Source organism: Mustela nivalis (genome assembly GCF_964662115.1).
Source record: "Mustela nivalis genome assembly, chromosome: 4".
Classification (NCBI taxonomy): domain Eukaryota; kingdom Metazoa; phylum Chordata; class Mammalia; order Carnivora; family Mustelidae; genus Mustela; species Mustela nivalis.
Window position 1 is genome coordinate 141,383,634 of NC_139023.1, and position 18,490 is coordinate 141,402,123.

Below are 18,490 nucleotides of genomic sequence, written 5' to 3' on the forward strand. Positions count from 1 at the left end.
GTCATTAGAGTGAAATTTTTATTGCAGTCTAGTTCACCACATACTAATGATAAAAGAAACTTAGCAATGAGGATATAAGCAACAGAAAGGAAAGCAGAATCAGTCAGAAATCCGGTAGGGGATTGTTGACAACACAGAGACAGTCCCTAGCACTAATTAGCATGAATTGCTCAACTCTTTGTGAGACTTTTGGAAGATTTCTGTTCAATACAAATAGACCCCTGTAAGGGAAGCTGTGTATAAACTACTTACAATTCTCCTGAAGATGCTTGGGAAAATTCTAATATCTAAGGTGATATATAATATTTTTAGGTAGACCATAAAAAATATTAGCTCAACGAAAGAAATTTCTTCGGATAATACATGAAGAAATACAATCTTAATAAGTGTATGATTTCCTTTCTGCAGGATTCTCTATGTTTGATTTGTGGAGGGAAAACAAAATCAACTAGTTGTGCATTTCCAGATTTAAGTTTAAAGACATGAAGTTCTTCATTGTACCTTTGAATTTTAACTTCAAAGATTCCCATACATTAACATACTTTTTTATGACAATAATGATAAATGTGAGCACATTCTGAATGTTAATTTTCCATCAAGGAAGTTAATTTACTATGCACCTATTTATTAGAGCTATTTATTTTAGTATGTGATATTTGGTGCATTTGAAGCCATGACAACTACAGTTCTGTAAATGCGTTCTGTAATCCAAGCAAATGAGCCTGGACTTCTTCCCCTAGTTTTGTGATCATTGGGAGTTTCTTATGTGTTACATGACTATTTATATTTAGGCTATTCTGATCAATTTAATAATAAAATGAGGAGATTATAAAATACTGATAGAATCTCTCATTGCATTTCACATTTATTTTAAAATGACCCTGCCATTTTAACTGAATGCCTGAATGTTTGTAAAATATTTTGCTTAAGTGGATGAACTGTGGTCTACTTCTTTTAAAATCTTTAATTAATAGGAATCATTGAACAATGCAATTAATAGTCCTAATTTGGGGACTTAAATATTTAACCATGGGCAAGATGGAAGAGAGGAAAGAAAACTGTGATTGATCAGTGTATCATGGCCCCATTCTTGGTGACATACAAATAAATTCTAGAATTTGAAATGGAGTTTTGCAAAGCTGACTGTATACTCAAGCCTTTCATATTTTCCCTTGACAATATGATTTTGTCATACTAGCCATATCTCAGTTCTTCAGCCAACTGCATGGGTGTGACAACATGAGTAACAGCTAGACTAATGGATCCTATAAATCAGTCATTATTTACTATTTATAGAGTGTCTACTCTATGCCAGTGTAAAACTCCAAACAGAACAACCACAGACTTTTCCCTCATAGACTCTAGTTTTTTGATGGGCAAAATGTCTTAAAATCCTAAATATTTCTATAACATTTATATAACATTTGAATTAGCAATTCCAGTTTAGGCATTTATAATAAGAAAGAATTGGACAGGTTCACAGATCTGAATATTCATAGATTTTCATCCTTGTTTATAAATACCAAAAAAGTGAAGTAACCCAAACATCCAGCAAAAGAAGACTGGTAAATAAACCATCAGTATGTTAAATCTATACAGTGGAATGCTTTGTGATGGGTCAAAATGACAATGTACTTCTTTGTACATTTACAAATAAAGATATTTATGATATTAGCTGCAAAAAATAAGCTAAAAAATTCATGTATATTTATGTGCACATAAATATCGAGAAGGTATGAAATATATTACACGTGTTAATTATGACAAATGGAGTTAGTATAAAATAGTAATAAGTAGTTTAGTTCTTGAAGGCCTACTGCCTATATTCAAATCCTGCCTCCACCCCTTTCTTGCTGGGATAATTTGAGCTATATACTACCTAACCTTTGCTTAGTGTCTTCATTTATAAAATGAGTGTGATCATAGTAAAATCCAGAGTCTTGTTGTGAGGATTAAAGGTAATAAGATATAGACAGGGCTTAGAATAGTACCTAGCTCCTAGGAAGCATTTAAGGGTTTACAGTTATGACCAAAATATTAAGGTGGTGAATTTTCTTCCTTTTTCTTATGTACATTTTCTAAAATTTCTATGTGGTCCATAGTTTTTGATTCAGCTGATTTGGCTGAAGCTCGCCAAGTCATGATAGGAAAACATGTTACTTAAAATCTTGCAAAACAGAGAAGAAGTAGATATGATGCTTGTTCATTTTTCTGATTTTGTTTTCATTTAGAAAGCAAATGTTCCTATTTGTTATCCATGTTCAGAGCCAGTAAAACTTGGTATTATTTTGTCTTCATTTAATAAATATTATGTATTTATCATGTATTATAATGATATATAAATATATATTTTCAATAATGTTTGTAGAGAGCTTACTGCTCTTTTAGGGACTATAAATCACTCAAAGCTCTAACTTTATATTTTGGAAACAGATTGTTGGTCTCACCATTTGCCACCCACATCATCAACATTGGCTTGCCCTTACAATCCATGACCTCCTCTTCCATGGGGCTTCTGAAAGAATATGGTGAGTCTCATTGCATAAGTGTTAATAGCAACATGGTGATTTTCATTATTTTTGCATTTATTTAAAATGCAGTGTCAAACAGCTAGTATTTCCTTTCAGTATTGTGTCAAAAGATAAAGAGATTTCAGAAACAACTACTAATAACTAATTTTCAGCTCTTTTATTTGAACTTGAGAGGTTGGATGTTTTTAATGTGTGTGACTATTAAAGGTTTTAGGAAATTATAAGGATTAAATCTTATAATTTTAAAAGTCTTTCTATATTTGATTTATTGTTGTTTAAAACATTCATAATTCTTCAAAAGAAAATATAGATAATTCTTTAAAGTCCCTTAAGTGTGATTGAGAAACTCTTTGGAATTTGGTGAGTTACTCGTAGGCCTAGGGGCTATTGATTCAAAGAAACTGTTTTGTAGTTTTCCTCTTTTTAACTTGCTACTCATGTTCTTGAGCTTCAGGCTGTCATTAAGAGAAAACTCTTCTTGTAGAGTGGGACTTTGATTTGGAAAAAAAAAAATTTAAATTTGCAGAATAAACTCCTTGAGTTCTTAAGGCACTCGCATAAAATTCCCTTTATCCAACTACAATTTTACCGGTGTTTCTCTGGGCTATTATAAAAGGAATTCAAGCATCAGATGGAGGCTCAAATAACACATTTTCATTAATCCAAGCAATATTCACCAAAACTTTTAATATTGTGAATATAATGTCAGAATCTTGAACACAGGAAAAATTTTAAAATTTTTGAATATTGAATTGATTCATGGTTTAAATTCTTTTAAGGCTTGATCAGATAGTTTGAGGCCCCAGGTAGTATAAACAATGGTGAGTCTCAATTGAGTCTAAAATCAAATATATATATGAAAAAGTAAATGCTCCCAAAAATTCTTCATAAAGCATAGGATGCAATGGGTGAAATAGTTTTAATAGATAATGATCTTGAATCTGATAACCCCAAGAGCTGAGGTTTGCAGCCCTTAATGACCTCATAAGTAAAAGTTCTGTGACATTTAGAGTTTATTCAGAATCATACTAAGCATTGATAAAAAGTCTCTCTTTTCAAATACCATCGAACTCAGATAAATCATGTTTATTTAGAAGCACCCTCACAGAGCTGCCTCTTATTAGCTCATTGAAGGGTCCAGTAAATTTCATGACTTTACTCTGAATGTAGAAATTTAAGTATTTTTCCATATACATGGAGCTTACCATACAGGGGCTTGACCAGTGTTTGTTTAATGCTAAAGAAAAGACAGAAAATCTTTCTAAAATATTTGTTGAGAGCATCTCAGTTACTAGCTGCAGATTATTGTGAAATTGTGTGTGGAAGGCCAGCAGAATGGGGCAGTCACCTAAAGGATGTGTTCTGGGGTTTGCTAAAGGTTCTGTCCATACAAAAATGTTCTCTTGAAATATCTGAAATATTTACTAATGGAGCCATAGCTTTATAGAAGCTAAAAACTCCTTGTACTTACTACAGTGACAAAGCACATATTAGGCATTAACAAGCATTTGTTGAATGAATGAATGGATGAGGACAAATTAAAAGAAGTCACCCAAATGGAATATATTTCTATGTATTTGTGTATCTGTTTGTACATAGTAAAAAAAATATATATATATAACTGCTAAAAGAAAACTGACTTTGGGTAAGTAAAATACAAAAATAACATTGAATATAAACAGGCAAAAGAATGCCAATGGACAATTTTTTTTTTATAATTCTAGTTTACACAGATTATGCATAGATTGCAGAGATACCATAAAAATAAGTAAAATGTTCTACATTTAGCTTATATGCTTTAAAACCAAATTGTTGGGCAGATTATTAGTTTTATGATAGAAGTCTTTCAATACTCAAATAACTTCATGGGGAGTTGGAAGGTTGAACATGCTGAAAGTTAAAAATTTTAATAAAAATATTATTTCTAAATGCTATAGGGTAACTGTTTCTTTTTTACTTAAAATGGAATGTACTTTTAATCAAGTAAGAATGGGAATTTCATCATTGCTTTGTTGTATATGAAGTATTGCTTTATTTTGCTTTGTTTTCAGCCAAACCACTCTTTTATAATAGCAACATTTTTTAAAATGAGAACAGAAATATTTGAAGCCTTGTGGCCAGCAACTTACTTTATGTAAATTGAAAAACATAGAAAAATTGAAAAATGTTGATTTTCTTTTTGAATAAGCTAGGTGTGGTCTTGGCTTTGTGTCTTGGGTGAAAACTAATGAATACTTCATGAATACTTTTTAGAATTCATATTAATATTTTAGTTCATTTTACAGCTTATGTCTACAAATTTACCTCACAAAGCTTTTTCTCCACACCATTGTTAACACTGTTTGGTAAGCTACAACTTCACTTAATGTCTGAAACAGTCACTGAGGTCTATTTAATAAGAGAATATAGCTCAAATTGTGAGAGAATGCAGCTCTTGTGGTTTTCTCAGGGGTGTTTGGTAATTTACTGGACTCTTAAATTAAAATTGCCCAATTCTTTTTTTAGAATAAATAAATAATTTTTATTAAAGGAAAAAGGAAAGGAAATTAGAACATGGGAGTTAAGACAAAGTCATGATTTCTATTCATTTGACCTATTTATATTATTATATATGATATATAATAATTATGTTACATATAGATATACTACTTGCAGCCTTGACTTTTAAAGTGGTATAATAGTCCCCCTTTATCTGCAGGTTAAGATGTTCCAAGACCCCCAGTGGATGCTTAAAACTGCAGACTGTACCAAATCTTATATATATCATGTGTTTTCGTATACGCATGTACTTATGGTAAAGTTTCATTTATACACTGGGCACAATAAGAGATTAATAACTAATGATAACAGAACAATTATAACACTATACTATAATACAAATTACAGTCTCTCTGTCTCAGAATATCTTATTGTACTCTATTCATCTTTCTCTTCTGATGATGTGAGAGAGAAAATGCCTTCTAATGCAAGGAAGTGAGGTAAATGATGTAGGCATCATGTTATAGCGTTAGGCTTCTGGAAGGAGGATTATGTGCTTCCAGATCTTGGTTAACTATAGAAAACTGAAACCACAGAAGGTGAAAGTGCATATAAGGGGTCTCCTACATAAGCACAGTAGTGCAGACACTGAAGTTACTCTAGTCACCCTAATGAAGTTAGAATTTTGGCTCTGCCAGTTTCTACCTGGAAAACCTCATCCAAGTTACCTAATCACTCCAGGACTCAGTTTCCTTATTGATTAAATGGAGGAATAATCACAGTACCAACCTCAAAGGTTTTAGATTTTACTTGTAAAGTGTGTAACATACATCCTTGTGCTTAATAAAATTGAGCTTTTACTATTAGCTACAATTCCTTAGATGTAAATAATAAAACATTATAGACTTGAACGCGCTATTCAGTGACCTCGCTTTGACCCTATCCTAAAGGATGTATTACTGGAAGCACAAAACACACCTCTTTTTTTTTTTTTTTTTTTTAAAGATTTTATTTATTTATTTGACAGAGAGAGATTACATGTAGGCAGAGAGGCAGGCAGAGAGAGAGAGGAGGAAGCAGGCTCCCTGCTGAGCAGAGAGCCCGATGTGGGACTCGATCTCAGAACTCTGGGATCATGACCTGTGCTGAAGGCAGCGGCTTAACCCACTGAGCCACCCAGGTGCCCCCAAAACACACCTCTTTACCACACTAACTTACACTATCATGGCACAGAACTCAGGAAGTGAGGTTCATTGTGGCATTTCCTGGATTCAACTATTTTTGTCATTGTCATTGTTGGCATCCTGTTCTAGACCTTGTATCTGCCTGTTTACTCTGCTATTTCAATAGATTTGATAAGTCACACTGAAACTGCTATTCCTCAGGTACCCCTTTCACCAGTAGTTTCAAAGCAGTTTCTCCATTTTTATGATGGGAATAGGCCCATGGTAGGAACTCTTTAATAGGATTTTTCAATATAAAGTTCTGGGAAAAACAGAAATGTGTCCAAAAAGCTCACCTTGCTCTACATGAGATCCAACTTGGTTTTGTGGCTTGGTGTGAATCCCTTCAGTTCTCTGGGTTTTAATTTCATCATATGTGATCTTTGAGGAAAGAATGGAATTGCCTTCAATGAGAGGAATGAAAAGTTAGAAAATTGCCTTTTCCTCTATGGCTTCTTCTCAGATACTATAATCTCTCTCCAAAATCATTGGCCAAGGAACTCTCTTTCTAACTTTGTATGCCTTTTTTGGTGATCTTATCCCTCACCCTTTTTGCTCTTGAAACTTGTTTACTCTTCTCCCTGAACTCATAGCCAGTAACCAGAAAAACTCCTAAATCTTTACCCTCTGCTAAGTGTTCATTTCACCTCTTGGTCTTACAGAAATCTGTGATCAGTCTGTAGCCCTGAGGACATTTTCTTCCTCTGCTGCTCTCTCAAGTGGTGATGAGCTCCTCTCCCATGCCTCACCCATATGGGCCTGGAGATGGGGAAGTGACCTCCTTATTCCTCACACTGTTTCCAGACCATTCTCCCTTTCTCTTCTCTAACATACCCAGCTTTGAATCCTATGTCATCAAAGGATAACATCCATTATCTCTTCCTCTTATAGTAGTCTATTGATTTGTATCCATTCTCTCATTTCTTAAAGAATTTAGCCCCTGGATACTTGTGACTTTCTCTAGTGCTAGTTTTATAAGAACTGTGATTTTGGTGTCCAAGTAAATAAGCTCTCTGATTCATTAACTTCTCCATTCCTTGAGCTCCTTTCATCCAATGATTTTGCCTTCCATCATACTATATATATTCTCCAGTAGTTATACCTTTGAAACATTTCAAAAACCTGACTTTGAAGATCACCACCATCCAAACAGATCATCTTTTAAACTCCAACAATATTTTTAGCTCCCACTATGAGTCTCAGGGCCCTCAGAGCTCATAGAGGCCTAGGTGAAAATTTTTTATATTTCTTCCCCAGATATACTCATTCCCTTGGTAATTTCATTCAGTATTTGGCTTTAAGTATCATGTATAGGGTGAATGACTGCAAACATATCTCCAGCCTGGTTGTTCTCCTGACCTCCAGCTCACATTCAATGCTTAATCAGCATTTCTTTTTGATTTTTTAAATAGGCACCTCAAATCCAATGTGTCCAGTGCAGGAAGTTTGTAGGTGTTGTTCTCTTTGTCTAGAAAGCTCCTTCCCTTTGATGTCACAAGCATCACTCCTTGACCACTTTTGAGTTTTTGTCCAAATGCCTTCTTATCAGTGAAACCATTCTCTGCCAACTTATAGCAGGATCCACACCTGCCAGCCCAGTTTACCTCTCCTGCCTTACTTTGATCTCTAACACTGGAGGTCTCCTGACATGTTGCTTCTTTTACTTACCTGATTTTGTCTGCCTACTCCTGCTAGAACGTCAGCTCCATGAAGACAGATAGTTTTGACTAATTATTCACTACTAAATCATTTGAATCCAGAATCATTCTTGGCATGTAGGAAGTGATCTGTGTGTGTTTGTATTTCTGAGAACATGGTGAACAACTATGCAGAGAAAGACTTCTGGGTACAGAACACTTAAAAATGCTAGTTAAATATTAAAAGATAAGGTTAAAAACCTGGCTGAATGGCAGAAAAGCATAAAAATACTAAAACCAGGAAATATAAGAAAGTCTGATTCCATAATTATTTAATAGTATTTAGAGTAGTTTGTTTTTAGGAATCATATCTATTCTTGGTAGCTTAGAACTTTCTTAGTTAAAACAGACAACAAAACATTGGTAACACTTATCTCCCTTTTCCTATCAATCATATATATATATATATATATATATATATATATATATATATATATATATATTACACACACACACACACACACACACAAACACATATGTATTTATTAGTTCTCAGGAATCCAGAATTAGATTAATAGAATTCCTTTTTGTCATGATGCATTATCATGATTTGTTTATGGATTGCCCTCTTTTATTTTTTTATAATATTGATAGCAATTAACATCTACTTAGGTGCCCTTCCCAAATCCTATCCCTTTGCTTCCACCATAGATTGCTAGATTTGGAGGAGTTCTATTAAATTTTTGATACTAATTCTTTATTAGTTAAACTGTGGCTAGTCTTAACTTTCTTTAAGGTGACTTTGATAAATAATATTGATTTAAATATAGTAAAATTTAACACAAATGTTACCTTCTTTGGGACAAAAAAGTGACTTTGAAGTACTTGCAGGTTTGTTCTTTTTCTATTTTGAATTTATTACTATCATTATCCATTATTTCAATTTTGTCTTTTTTTTCACTTTAATCTCACAAACCATGCCTTAATTGTTACTACTTTATAAAGATGATGTTTGTTTAGATTTACCTACTCCAGGTAGATAAAGAATTGAAAGAAACTTAAAATTTTTCAGAATGAAATACAGATGATATATCATTTTATATAGGCCTTTTTTTTTCTTAATATATAATGTATTATTTGCCCCATGGGTACAGTTCTGTGAATCATCAGGCTTAACACATCTCACAGCACTCATCATAGCATATACCCTCCCCAAAGTCCATAACCCAGCCACCCTTCCCCTACCCCCACTGTCCCCCAAAACCTTCAATTTATTTCATGAGATTGAGTCTCTTATTGTTTGTCTTCCTCCCAATCCCATCTTGTTTCATTTTTTTCCCTGCCTACTCCTCCTGACCCTCAACCATGCAAATTCCTCATATCAGAGAGATCATATGATAATTGTCTTTCTCTGGTTGACTTATTTTGCTTAGCTTAATACACTCTAGTTCTATCCACGTTGTTGCAAATGGCAAAATTTTGAGCTTTTTAGCTCAATATAGTTGAGCTAAACAACTATAGCTGCATAGTATTCATATATATATATATATATATATATATACCACCCCTTCTTTAGCCATTCATCTGTTGATGGACATCTAGGTTCTTTCCACAGTTTGGCAATTATGGACATTGCTGTTATAAACATTGGGTGGCATGTGCCCTTTGAATCACTAAATTTGTATATTTAGGGTAAATACCCAGTACTGTGATTCCTGGGTCATAGGGTAGCTCTATTTTCAACTTTTTGAGGAACCTCCATACTGTTTTCAAGAGTAGCTGCATCAGCTTGCATTCCCACCAAAAGTGTAGGAGGGTTCCCCTTTCTCCACATCCTTGAAAACATCCGTTGGTTCCTAACTGATTAATTTTAGCCATTCTAACTGGTGTGATGTGGTATCTTGCTGAGGTTTTGATTTGTATTTCCCTGATGCTGAGTGATGTTGAGCACTTTTTCATGTATCTGTTGGCCATTTGGACGTCTTCTTTGCAGAAATGTCTGTTCATGTCTTCTGCCCATTTCTTGATTGGGATATTTGTTCTTTTGGTGATGAGTTTGATAAATTCTTTATAGATTTGGATACTAGCCTTTTATCTGATATATCATTTATGAATATCTTCTCCCATTCTGTCAGTTGTCTTTTGGTTTTGTTGACTGTTTCTTTTGCTGTGCAAAAGCTTTTGATCTTGATGAGTCCCAATAGTTCATTTTTGCCCTTGCTTCCCTTGCCTTTGGTGATGTTTCTGGGAAGAAAGTCCTGGGACTGAGGTTGAAGAGGTTGCTGCTTGTGTTCTCCTCAAGGATTTTGATGGATTCCTAAATCACATTGATATCTTTCATCCATTTTGAGTCTATTTTCATATGTGGTGTAAGGAAATGGTCCAGTTTCATTCTTCTGCATGTGCAATTTTCCCAACACCATTTGTTGAAGAGACTGTTTTTTTTTTTCCCCCATTGGACATTCTTTCCTGCTTTGTCGAAGATTAGTTGACCGCTGACTTGAGGGTCTATTTCTGGACTCTCTATTCTGTTCCATTGATCTATATGTCTGTTTTTGTGCCAGTACCATACTGTCTTGATGATAACAGCTTTGTAATGGAGCTTGGAATCTGGAATTGTGATGCCACCCACTTTGGTTTTCTTTTTCAACATTTCCTCTGGCTATTTGGGACCTTTTCTGGTTCCATATAAATTTTAGGACTCTATGTTCCATTTCTTTGAAAAAAATTTATGGTATTTTACTGGGATTGCATTATATTTGTAGATTGCTTTTGATAGCATAGACATTTTTGCGTTATTTGTTCTTCCAATCTATGAGTATGGAATGTTTTTCCATTTCTTTGTGTCTTCCTCAATTTCTTTCATGAGTACTTTATAGTTTTCTGAGTAGAGATTCTTTGCCTCTTTGGTTAGGTTTATTCCTAGGTATCTTATGGTTTTGGGTGCCATGGTAAATGGGATTGACTCCTTACTTTCTCTTTTTTCTGTCTTACTGTTGGTGTATAGAAATGCAACTGATTTCTGAGCATTGATTTTATATCCTGACATTTTACTGAATTCCTGTGTGAGTTCTAGCAGATTTGTAGAGGAGTCTTCTGGGTTTTCCACCTAAAGTATCATATCATCTGCAAAGAATGAGAGTTTGACTTCTTTGCTGATTCAGATGCCTTTTATTTCTTTTTGTTGTCTGATTGCTGAGGCTAGGACTTCCATTACTATGTTGAATAGCAGTGGTGAGAGTGGACATCCATGCCATGTTCCTGACTTTAGAGGAAAAGCTTTCAATTTTCCCCATTTAGAATGATATCCGATGTGGGTTTTTCATCAATGGCTTTGATGATATTGAGGTATGTACCCTCCATGTCTACACTGTGAAGAGTTTTGATCAAGAAAGGATGCTGTACTTTGTCAAATGCTCTTTCTGCATCTCTTGGAAGTATCATATGGTCCTTGTCCTTTCCTTTGTTAATGTATTGTATCACATTGATTGATTTGCCGATGTTGAACCACCCTTGCAGCCCAGGAATGAATCCTACTTGGTCATGGTGAATAATCCTTTTAATTTGTTGGATCCTATTGACTAGTATTTTGGTGAGAATTTTTGCATCTCTGTTCATCAAGCATATTGGTCTGGAATTCTTTTTGATGGGTTTTTTTTCTGGTTTAGGGATCAAGTTAATTCTGGCCTCATAAAAGGAATGAAATGGAAATTTTCCTTCCATTTCCATGTTTTTTGGAACAATTTCAGGTGAATAGGTATTAATTCTTCTTTAAATGTTTGGTAGAATTCCCTTTGGAAACCATCTGGCCCTGGGCTCTGGTTTGTCGGGAGATTTTTGATAAATATCCTTACTAGTTTTGGGTCTGTTCAGGTTTTCTATTTCTCTCTAGTTCTGTTTTGGTAATTTACTTGTCTCTAAAGATGCATGCATTTCTTCAAGATTGTCAAATTTGCTGGTGTATAGTTCCTCATAATATGTTCTTCAATTGTATTTCTTTGTTGTTGGTTGTGATCTCACCTCTTTCATTCAGGATTATATTTATTTGGGTCCTTTCTCTTTCCTTTTAGTTAAGTCTGGCCAAGGGTTTATCAATCTTATTAATTCTTTGAAAGAACAAACTCCTAGTTTTGTTGATTTGTTCTACTGCTGGTGTATAGTTGCTCATAATATGTTCTTATAATTGTTTGTATTTCTTTGGTGTTTGTTGTGATCTTTCCTGTTTCATTCAGGATTATATTAATTTGGGTCCTTTCTCTTTCCTTTTTGTTAAGTCTGGCCAGGGGTTTATCAATCTTATTAATTCTTTCAAAGAACAAGCCTCTAGTTTTGTTGATTTGTTCTACTATTTCCTTGATTTGTTCTACTATTTCCTTGATTTATGCTTTAATCTTTATTATTTCTCTTCTGATAGCTATAGGCTTTATTTGCTTTTCTTTCTCTGGCTCCTTTAGGTGTAGGGTTGGGTTCTGTACTTGAGAATTTTCTTGTTTCTTGAGAATGGCTTGTATTGCTATATACTTTCCTCTCAGGACTACCTTTGCTGTGACCCAAAGATTTTGAGCAGTTGTGTTTTAATTTTCATTTGTTCCTATGATTTTTTTTTTTCAATTCTTATTTAATTTCCTGGTTGACCCATTCATTCATTAGCCTCCATGTGTTTGAGTTCTTTCCAACTTTCCTCCTATATTTGAGTTCTAGTTTCAGAGCATTGTGGTCTGAAAATATGCAGGGAATGATCCCAGTCTTTTGACTGGTTCTATCCTGGTTTGTGACCCAGGATGTGATCTGTTCTGGGGAATGTTCCATGCGCACTAGAGAAGAATGTATATTCTGTTGTTTTGAGATGGAATGTTTTAAATATATCTGTGATGTCCATCTGGTCCAGTGTGTCATTTAAAGCCTTTGTTTCCTTGTTGATCTGTTGCTTAGATGATCTGTCCATTTCAGTAAGGGGGGGCAGCTAAAGTCCCCTACTATTATTATATTATTATTGATATGTTTCTTTGATTTTGTTATTAATTGATTTATATAATTGGCTTCTCCCATATTAGGGGCATAGATATTTATAATTGTTAGATTTTGTTATTGGACTGAACCTTTAATTATGATATAGTGTTCTTTCTCATCTCTTATTATAGTCTTGGCTTAAAATCTTATTTATATGATGTAAGGAATGCCATCCCAGCTTTCTTTTGATATCTGTTAGCATGGTAAATTTTCACCCCCCCCCCATTTAAAATCTGGAGGTGTCTTTGGGTCTAACATGTGTTTCTTGTAGACAGCAAATCCATGGGTCTTGTTTTTTTTAATCTGTTCTGATATCCTGTGTCTTTTGATTGGGAAATATAGCCCATTTACATTCAGGGTAACTATTGGAAGTTAGGAATTTAATGCTATTGTATTGCCTGCAAGGTGACTGTTACTGTATACTGTCTCTGTTCCCTTCTGGTCTGTTACTTTTAGGCTCTCTCTTTGCATAGAGGACCCCTTTCAATATTTCCTGTAGGGCTGGTTTGGTGTTTGCAAATTCTTTGTTTTTGTTTGTCCTGGAAGTTATTTTTTTTTGTTTTTGTCTCTCCTTCTATATTCAATGACAGCCTAGCTGGATATAGTATTCTTGGTGGCATATTTTTCTCGTTTAGTACTCTGAATATATCATGCCAGTCCTTTCTGGCCTGCCAGGTCTCTGTGGATAGCTCTGCTATCCAACTAATATTCCTACCATTGTATATTACAGACCTCTTGTTGTGAGCTGCTTCTAGGATTTTCTCCTTGTCACTGAGACTTGTAAGTTTTACTATTAGGTGATGGGGAGTGGACTTTTTTTTTTTTTTTTAATTTTGAGGGGGGTTCTCTGTTCCTCCTGGATTTTGATACTTGTTCCCTTTGCCAAATTAGGGAAATTCTCTCCTATAATTTGCTCCAATATACCTTCTTCCCCCCTCTCTCTTTTTTCTTCTTCTGGGATCCCAATTATTCTAATATTGTTTCGTTCTGGTATTACTTATCTCTCGAATTCTCCCCTTGTGGTCCAGTAGTTGTTTGTCTCTCTTTTTCTCAGCTTCTTTATTCTCCATCATTTGGTCTTCTTTATCACTAATTCTCTCTTCTGCCTCATTTATCCTAGTAGTAAGAGTCTCCATTTTTTATTGCACCTCACTAGTAGCTTTTTTTATTTTAACGTGATTACATTTTAGTTCTTTTATTTCTCCAGAAAGGGATTTTATTTCTCCAGAAAGGGATTCTCTAATATCTTCCATGCTTTTTGAGCCCAGCTAGCACCTTGATAATTGGCATTTTGAACTCTAGTTCTGACATCTTACTAATGTCCATATTGATTAGGTCCATAGCTTTTGGTACTGCTGCTTATTCTTTTTTATTGTGGTGAGTTTTTCCACCTTGTCATTTTATCCAGATAAGAATAAATGAATGAGAGAAGAAAATACTAAAAGGGTAAAATCCCCAGAAAAATATACGCTAACCAAATCAGAAGAGACCCAAAACTGGGGGTAGTAGGAAGGGGAGGAAAAAAAAATACACACACACACACATACATATGTATATGTGTATGTATATTATGTGTAATATATATATATATATATATATATATATATATTTATTAGACTGATGAATAGAACAGAGCCACACACTTGATTTTGGGAGTATTTTGGTCTGTTAGAAGAAACTACCTCCCAAAATTTTAAAGAAAGAGAAACTTATGTATATATATATATATTTATATATATATATATATATATATACATACAAAAATAAGGGTAAACATGATGAAGGGATGGAATATGAATGTAAAGATGAAAATTTAAAAAAGATTGTAAAGAAGGAATTGATTTGATAAGTTGGTTGAAAAAAAAAAGCGGAAAGAATGTGATCAGGCTGGAGACTAGAGCAAAGCCATGTGCTATATTTAAGGTATAGTTTGATCTATTAGAAGAAATTGTATCCCAAAATTTTAAAGAAAAAAAAATATGTTTACAAAAATAAGGATAAATAGAGTGAAGGGATAAAATATGACTATAACAATGAAAATTTAAAAATATTTTTAAAAAGGTATTGATAAGATAAAATAGTTTAAAAATGTTAAAGTTGGAAGGAGGAAAAATTAAAAAAATAGAATAAGAAAAAACTAAAGTAAAAAATTAACTTTGAAAGACTAAGAGATCATGGGAAAAAGCCATGAATTCTATATGTTGCTTTCCCCTAGTTCTGGAATTCCACAGTTCTCATTGATTGGTGAACTTGGTTTTTGCTAAACATTCTTGCTGATCTTCTCGGGGAGGGGCCTGTTGCAGTGAATCTCAAATATCTCTGTTGGAGGCGGAATTATGCCACTAAGTAATCTGCTCATGTTTGCTCTCGGTAGCTTTTGTTCCCTGAACACTTTCCATAAAGCTTTGAAAGACAGGAATGAAAATGGTGGCCTCCCAATCTTTGGCCCCTCATAGGAGCCAAAAGCCCAGGGCCCCGCTCCTCAATGCGCCCCCAGAGAAAAGCAGTCACTCCCATCTCCCTGATCTCTGGCCACACTCTGTGTTCAACCAGCCATTGACCTAACATTTCTATCTCTGGTGCACAGCCCCATTTGGAGTCTCCCAACCCAGCAGATTCCTGTAGCACATGCCTATACTGCTCCTCCTGAAGGAGGAAGAAGGGAGTCTCTCCAGATCTGCCACTGTGAGGTCCCTGCTGGAAGAGCCATGACCCAACTATGCCTTGGATTGTGGTTTCAGGTAACCCCGAGCTGACAGCACACTCCTTGTCTCCATCTCTCTAGCTGGCTTCCCGCTAGAGCTCTGCCACATTCAGGCATCCCTGGTCTTTCTGTGACCCTGCGGGTCCTGAGACCACACTGTCCCTGCGAGGGCTCCACCCTCTGCTTAGCATCTGGAGCGACATTCCTCAGTGGAGCAGACTTCTAAAAGTTCCAATTTTGTGCTCCACTGCTCTCTCGCTTGCTGGGAGTGCCCCTCCTGCTGTGGTCTATCTTCCAATGGCTTTGGATTCACTTCCCTGCACATCCTACCTTCTGGAAAGTGGTCAATTTTCTGTTTGTAGAATTGCTGCTATTCTTCTCTTCTGTCTCTTGTTGAATTTGTAGGTGTTCAAAATGGTTTGATAACTATCTAGCTGAACTCCTAGCACCTGATGATATTTTGGTCTCTGCGATCTTGCTTCTCCCCATACATCTTTTTAAAGTCAATAATATTTTATAATTTTCTGCATCTTTTTTAGATTTATTTCTATGCATTTGATGTGTTTGGTCCTATTTTAAATTTTATTTCAGCCCCTACTCCAATTTCTACAATATGGAAATACTATGATCTTCATTACATCTTCCTTACATCTTGTGGACATTATAAATTAGTATAACTTCTAGTAGTTTATCTTATCTGTTAATCCTTTAGATTTTCTAAATACACAATCATGTTGTCCTTGAATGATGGCAGTCTTTTGTTCTTTTTTTCCTATTTTAGACCTTTTCGATTTGTTTTACCTTATTGCTTTTGTTAACCCCTCCTGCACAATGTAACACAGAAATGGTGAGCAGCTTTCTTTTCTCAATTCCTATCTCAGAATTATTATATATATTAGCCTGAAGTATAATGTACAGTATTTGTTAAAACCTCTCTATATTATTTTTAAAAGTTCTGTAGCTTAGTTAAGAGGTTTTAGCATGAGTCAATGTTGAATTTTATCAGATCATTTTATTTTTATTTCTTAAGATGATTATATGATTTCTAACTTTTTCCTCTTAGTGTAATGAATTATGCTCATTGATTTTTAGATGTTAAACAATTCTTCAACCTTGGAACAAACCTAACTTGAATTTAATTTGCTGATATTATGTTGAGCATTTTTAAATTTACATGGATTTTCCTTGTTTATAATGTTCTTGTCAGAATTTGGCAGTGAGGTAATGATATTATACAGTAAGTTGGAAATGATTCCCTCTTTGTTCATTTGTCTGGAAAAGTTTGTAAAATTGTGGCATTTTTTTTTTTCTTAAATGTTGGAGGAATATTTGTATTGATGCTACCTGGTCTGAAGATTTCTTTATGTGGAATTTTAAAATCACAGATTAAATGTCTTTAATAAAATTAAGACTGATGAAACTATTTTCCTCTTTTGTCAGATTTTGTAAGTTATGTTTACAGAAATATATCTAAATTGTCAAAAGTATTGTCATAAAGTTGTCTATAACAACATTTATACTGATGTCTCCTTTTTAATTTTCTATATTAATTATTTAGGCTTTCTCTCTCTACTACCTTCCCTTCCTTTTTCTCTTGGGTCATTTGTGCTAAAAGTCTGTCTATGTTATTTATTATTATTATTATTATTTTTTTTTTTTTTTAAGAAACAACTCTTAGCTTTTCTATTTCCTGAATTTCTATTCATCATTGTATTTTCCCGCTCTTCATGTTGGTTAGCTCTGAGTGAACATTTTCTTTGAGATCCTAATATTTATTATTTGGTTTTCCTTCAGCATTTACTCATTACTGTGAACATTATTTAGAAGATTTTATTTATTTACTTGTCAGAGAGAGAGAGAGAGAGAGAGCAAGGACATAAGCTAGGGGAGTGGCAGAGGGAGGAGAAGCAATGACCCCAAAGTAGGACTCGATCTAAGGACTCTGTGATCATGAAGTGAACTGAATGTAGACACTTAACTGACTGAGCCACCCTTATGTCCCACAATGAACATTTTCTAAATATTTTACATATGGTATTATTATTCTCAGTTACTGTGACAGAATCTTCTCTCAATACAAGGAATGAGTTTTAGGAGAACAGCACTTCCCTTTTAAAAAGAGCCAAGAGAAATGTAGACATTTATGAACTCAAAATATGTTTTATAAATAGCTTTTGTTCCCCTGTAAAGATAGCTTAAAATAAACAAAACCCTTGCCATTAGACTCTCATTGTGTTGCAATCACTGGCTAAATGTTAGTTTACATTTTTTTTTTTCTATTATAAAAGTACATAGGACTGTATTAAAGAACAATTTGGAAAAAAAAAAAAAAGAAGAAAAATCTTGTCCATTAATGCCACTACCTTCTCAGAGACATGCTTAACATGTCTTCCAATTTATTTTCCTCCAATTTTGTTCCTTTGCATCTTTTTAAAACTTAATGGCAATACTTAAATTTTTTTCTAGCTAAGTCTAATATAATAGTTTTCTTTCATTAATTGGACATAAGCATCAATTTCATTTTCTCTCAACAATTAGAAGGGAATTCTCACCCATGTGCCAGAGCATCAAACACTCCAGAGCTTCTTCACCTGCCTACTTCATCAGAGGTTATTCAGGTACTAGTTTGCTTGGGTTACTGTAACAAAATACCATAGATTGTGTGGCTAAAACAGCAGAAATATTTTCTTACAGTTCTGGAGGCTGAAAGCCTGAGATCAGGTGTCTGCATGTTCAGGTTCTGATGGCTTGCAGACAGCCGCCTTCTGTCTGTTTTGTCATATGGACTTTTCTGAGAGCACACAGAAAGAGATCTCTCTGGTTGAACTTAATGGGGGCACTATTCTCATCATGAGGGCCCCACCCTTGTGACCTCATCTAAACCTAATTGCCAAAGGCACCATCTCC

At 34.5% G+C, this 18,490-nt stretch overlaps 1 protein-coding gene across 1 annotated transcript in view; it reads left to right on the forward strand.

Annotated features, from left to right (window-relative positions):
* IQCM (IQ motif containing M) overlaps positions 1-18,490 on the forward strand; it is a 436,096-nt gene that overhangs the window by 114,315 nt on the left and 303,291 nt on the right. Inside the window, exon 7 of the mRNA XM_082727609.1 lies at positions 2,434-2,528. Coding sequence (XP_082583735.1) covers positions 2,434-2,528 — 95 coding nt within the window. The remainder of the gene's footprint in view (positions 1-2,433; positions 2,529-18,490) is intronic.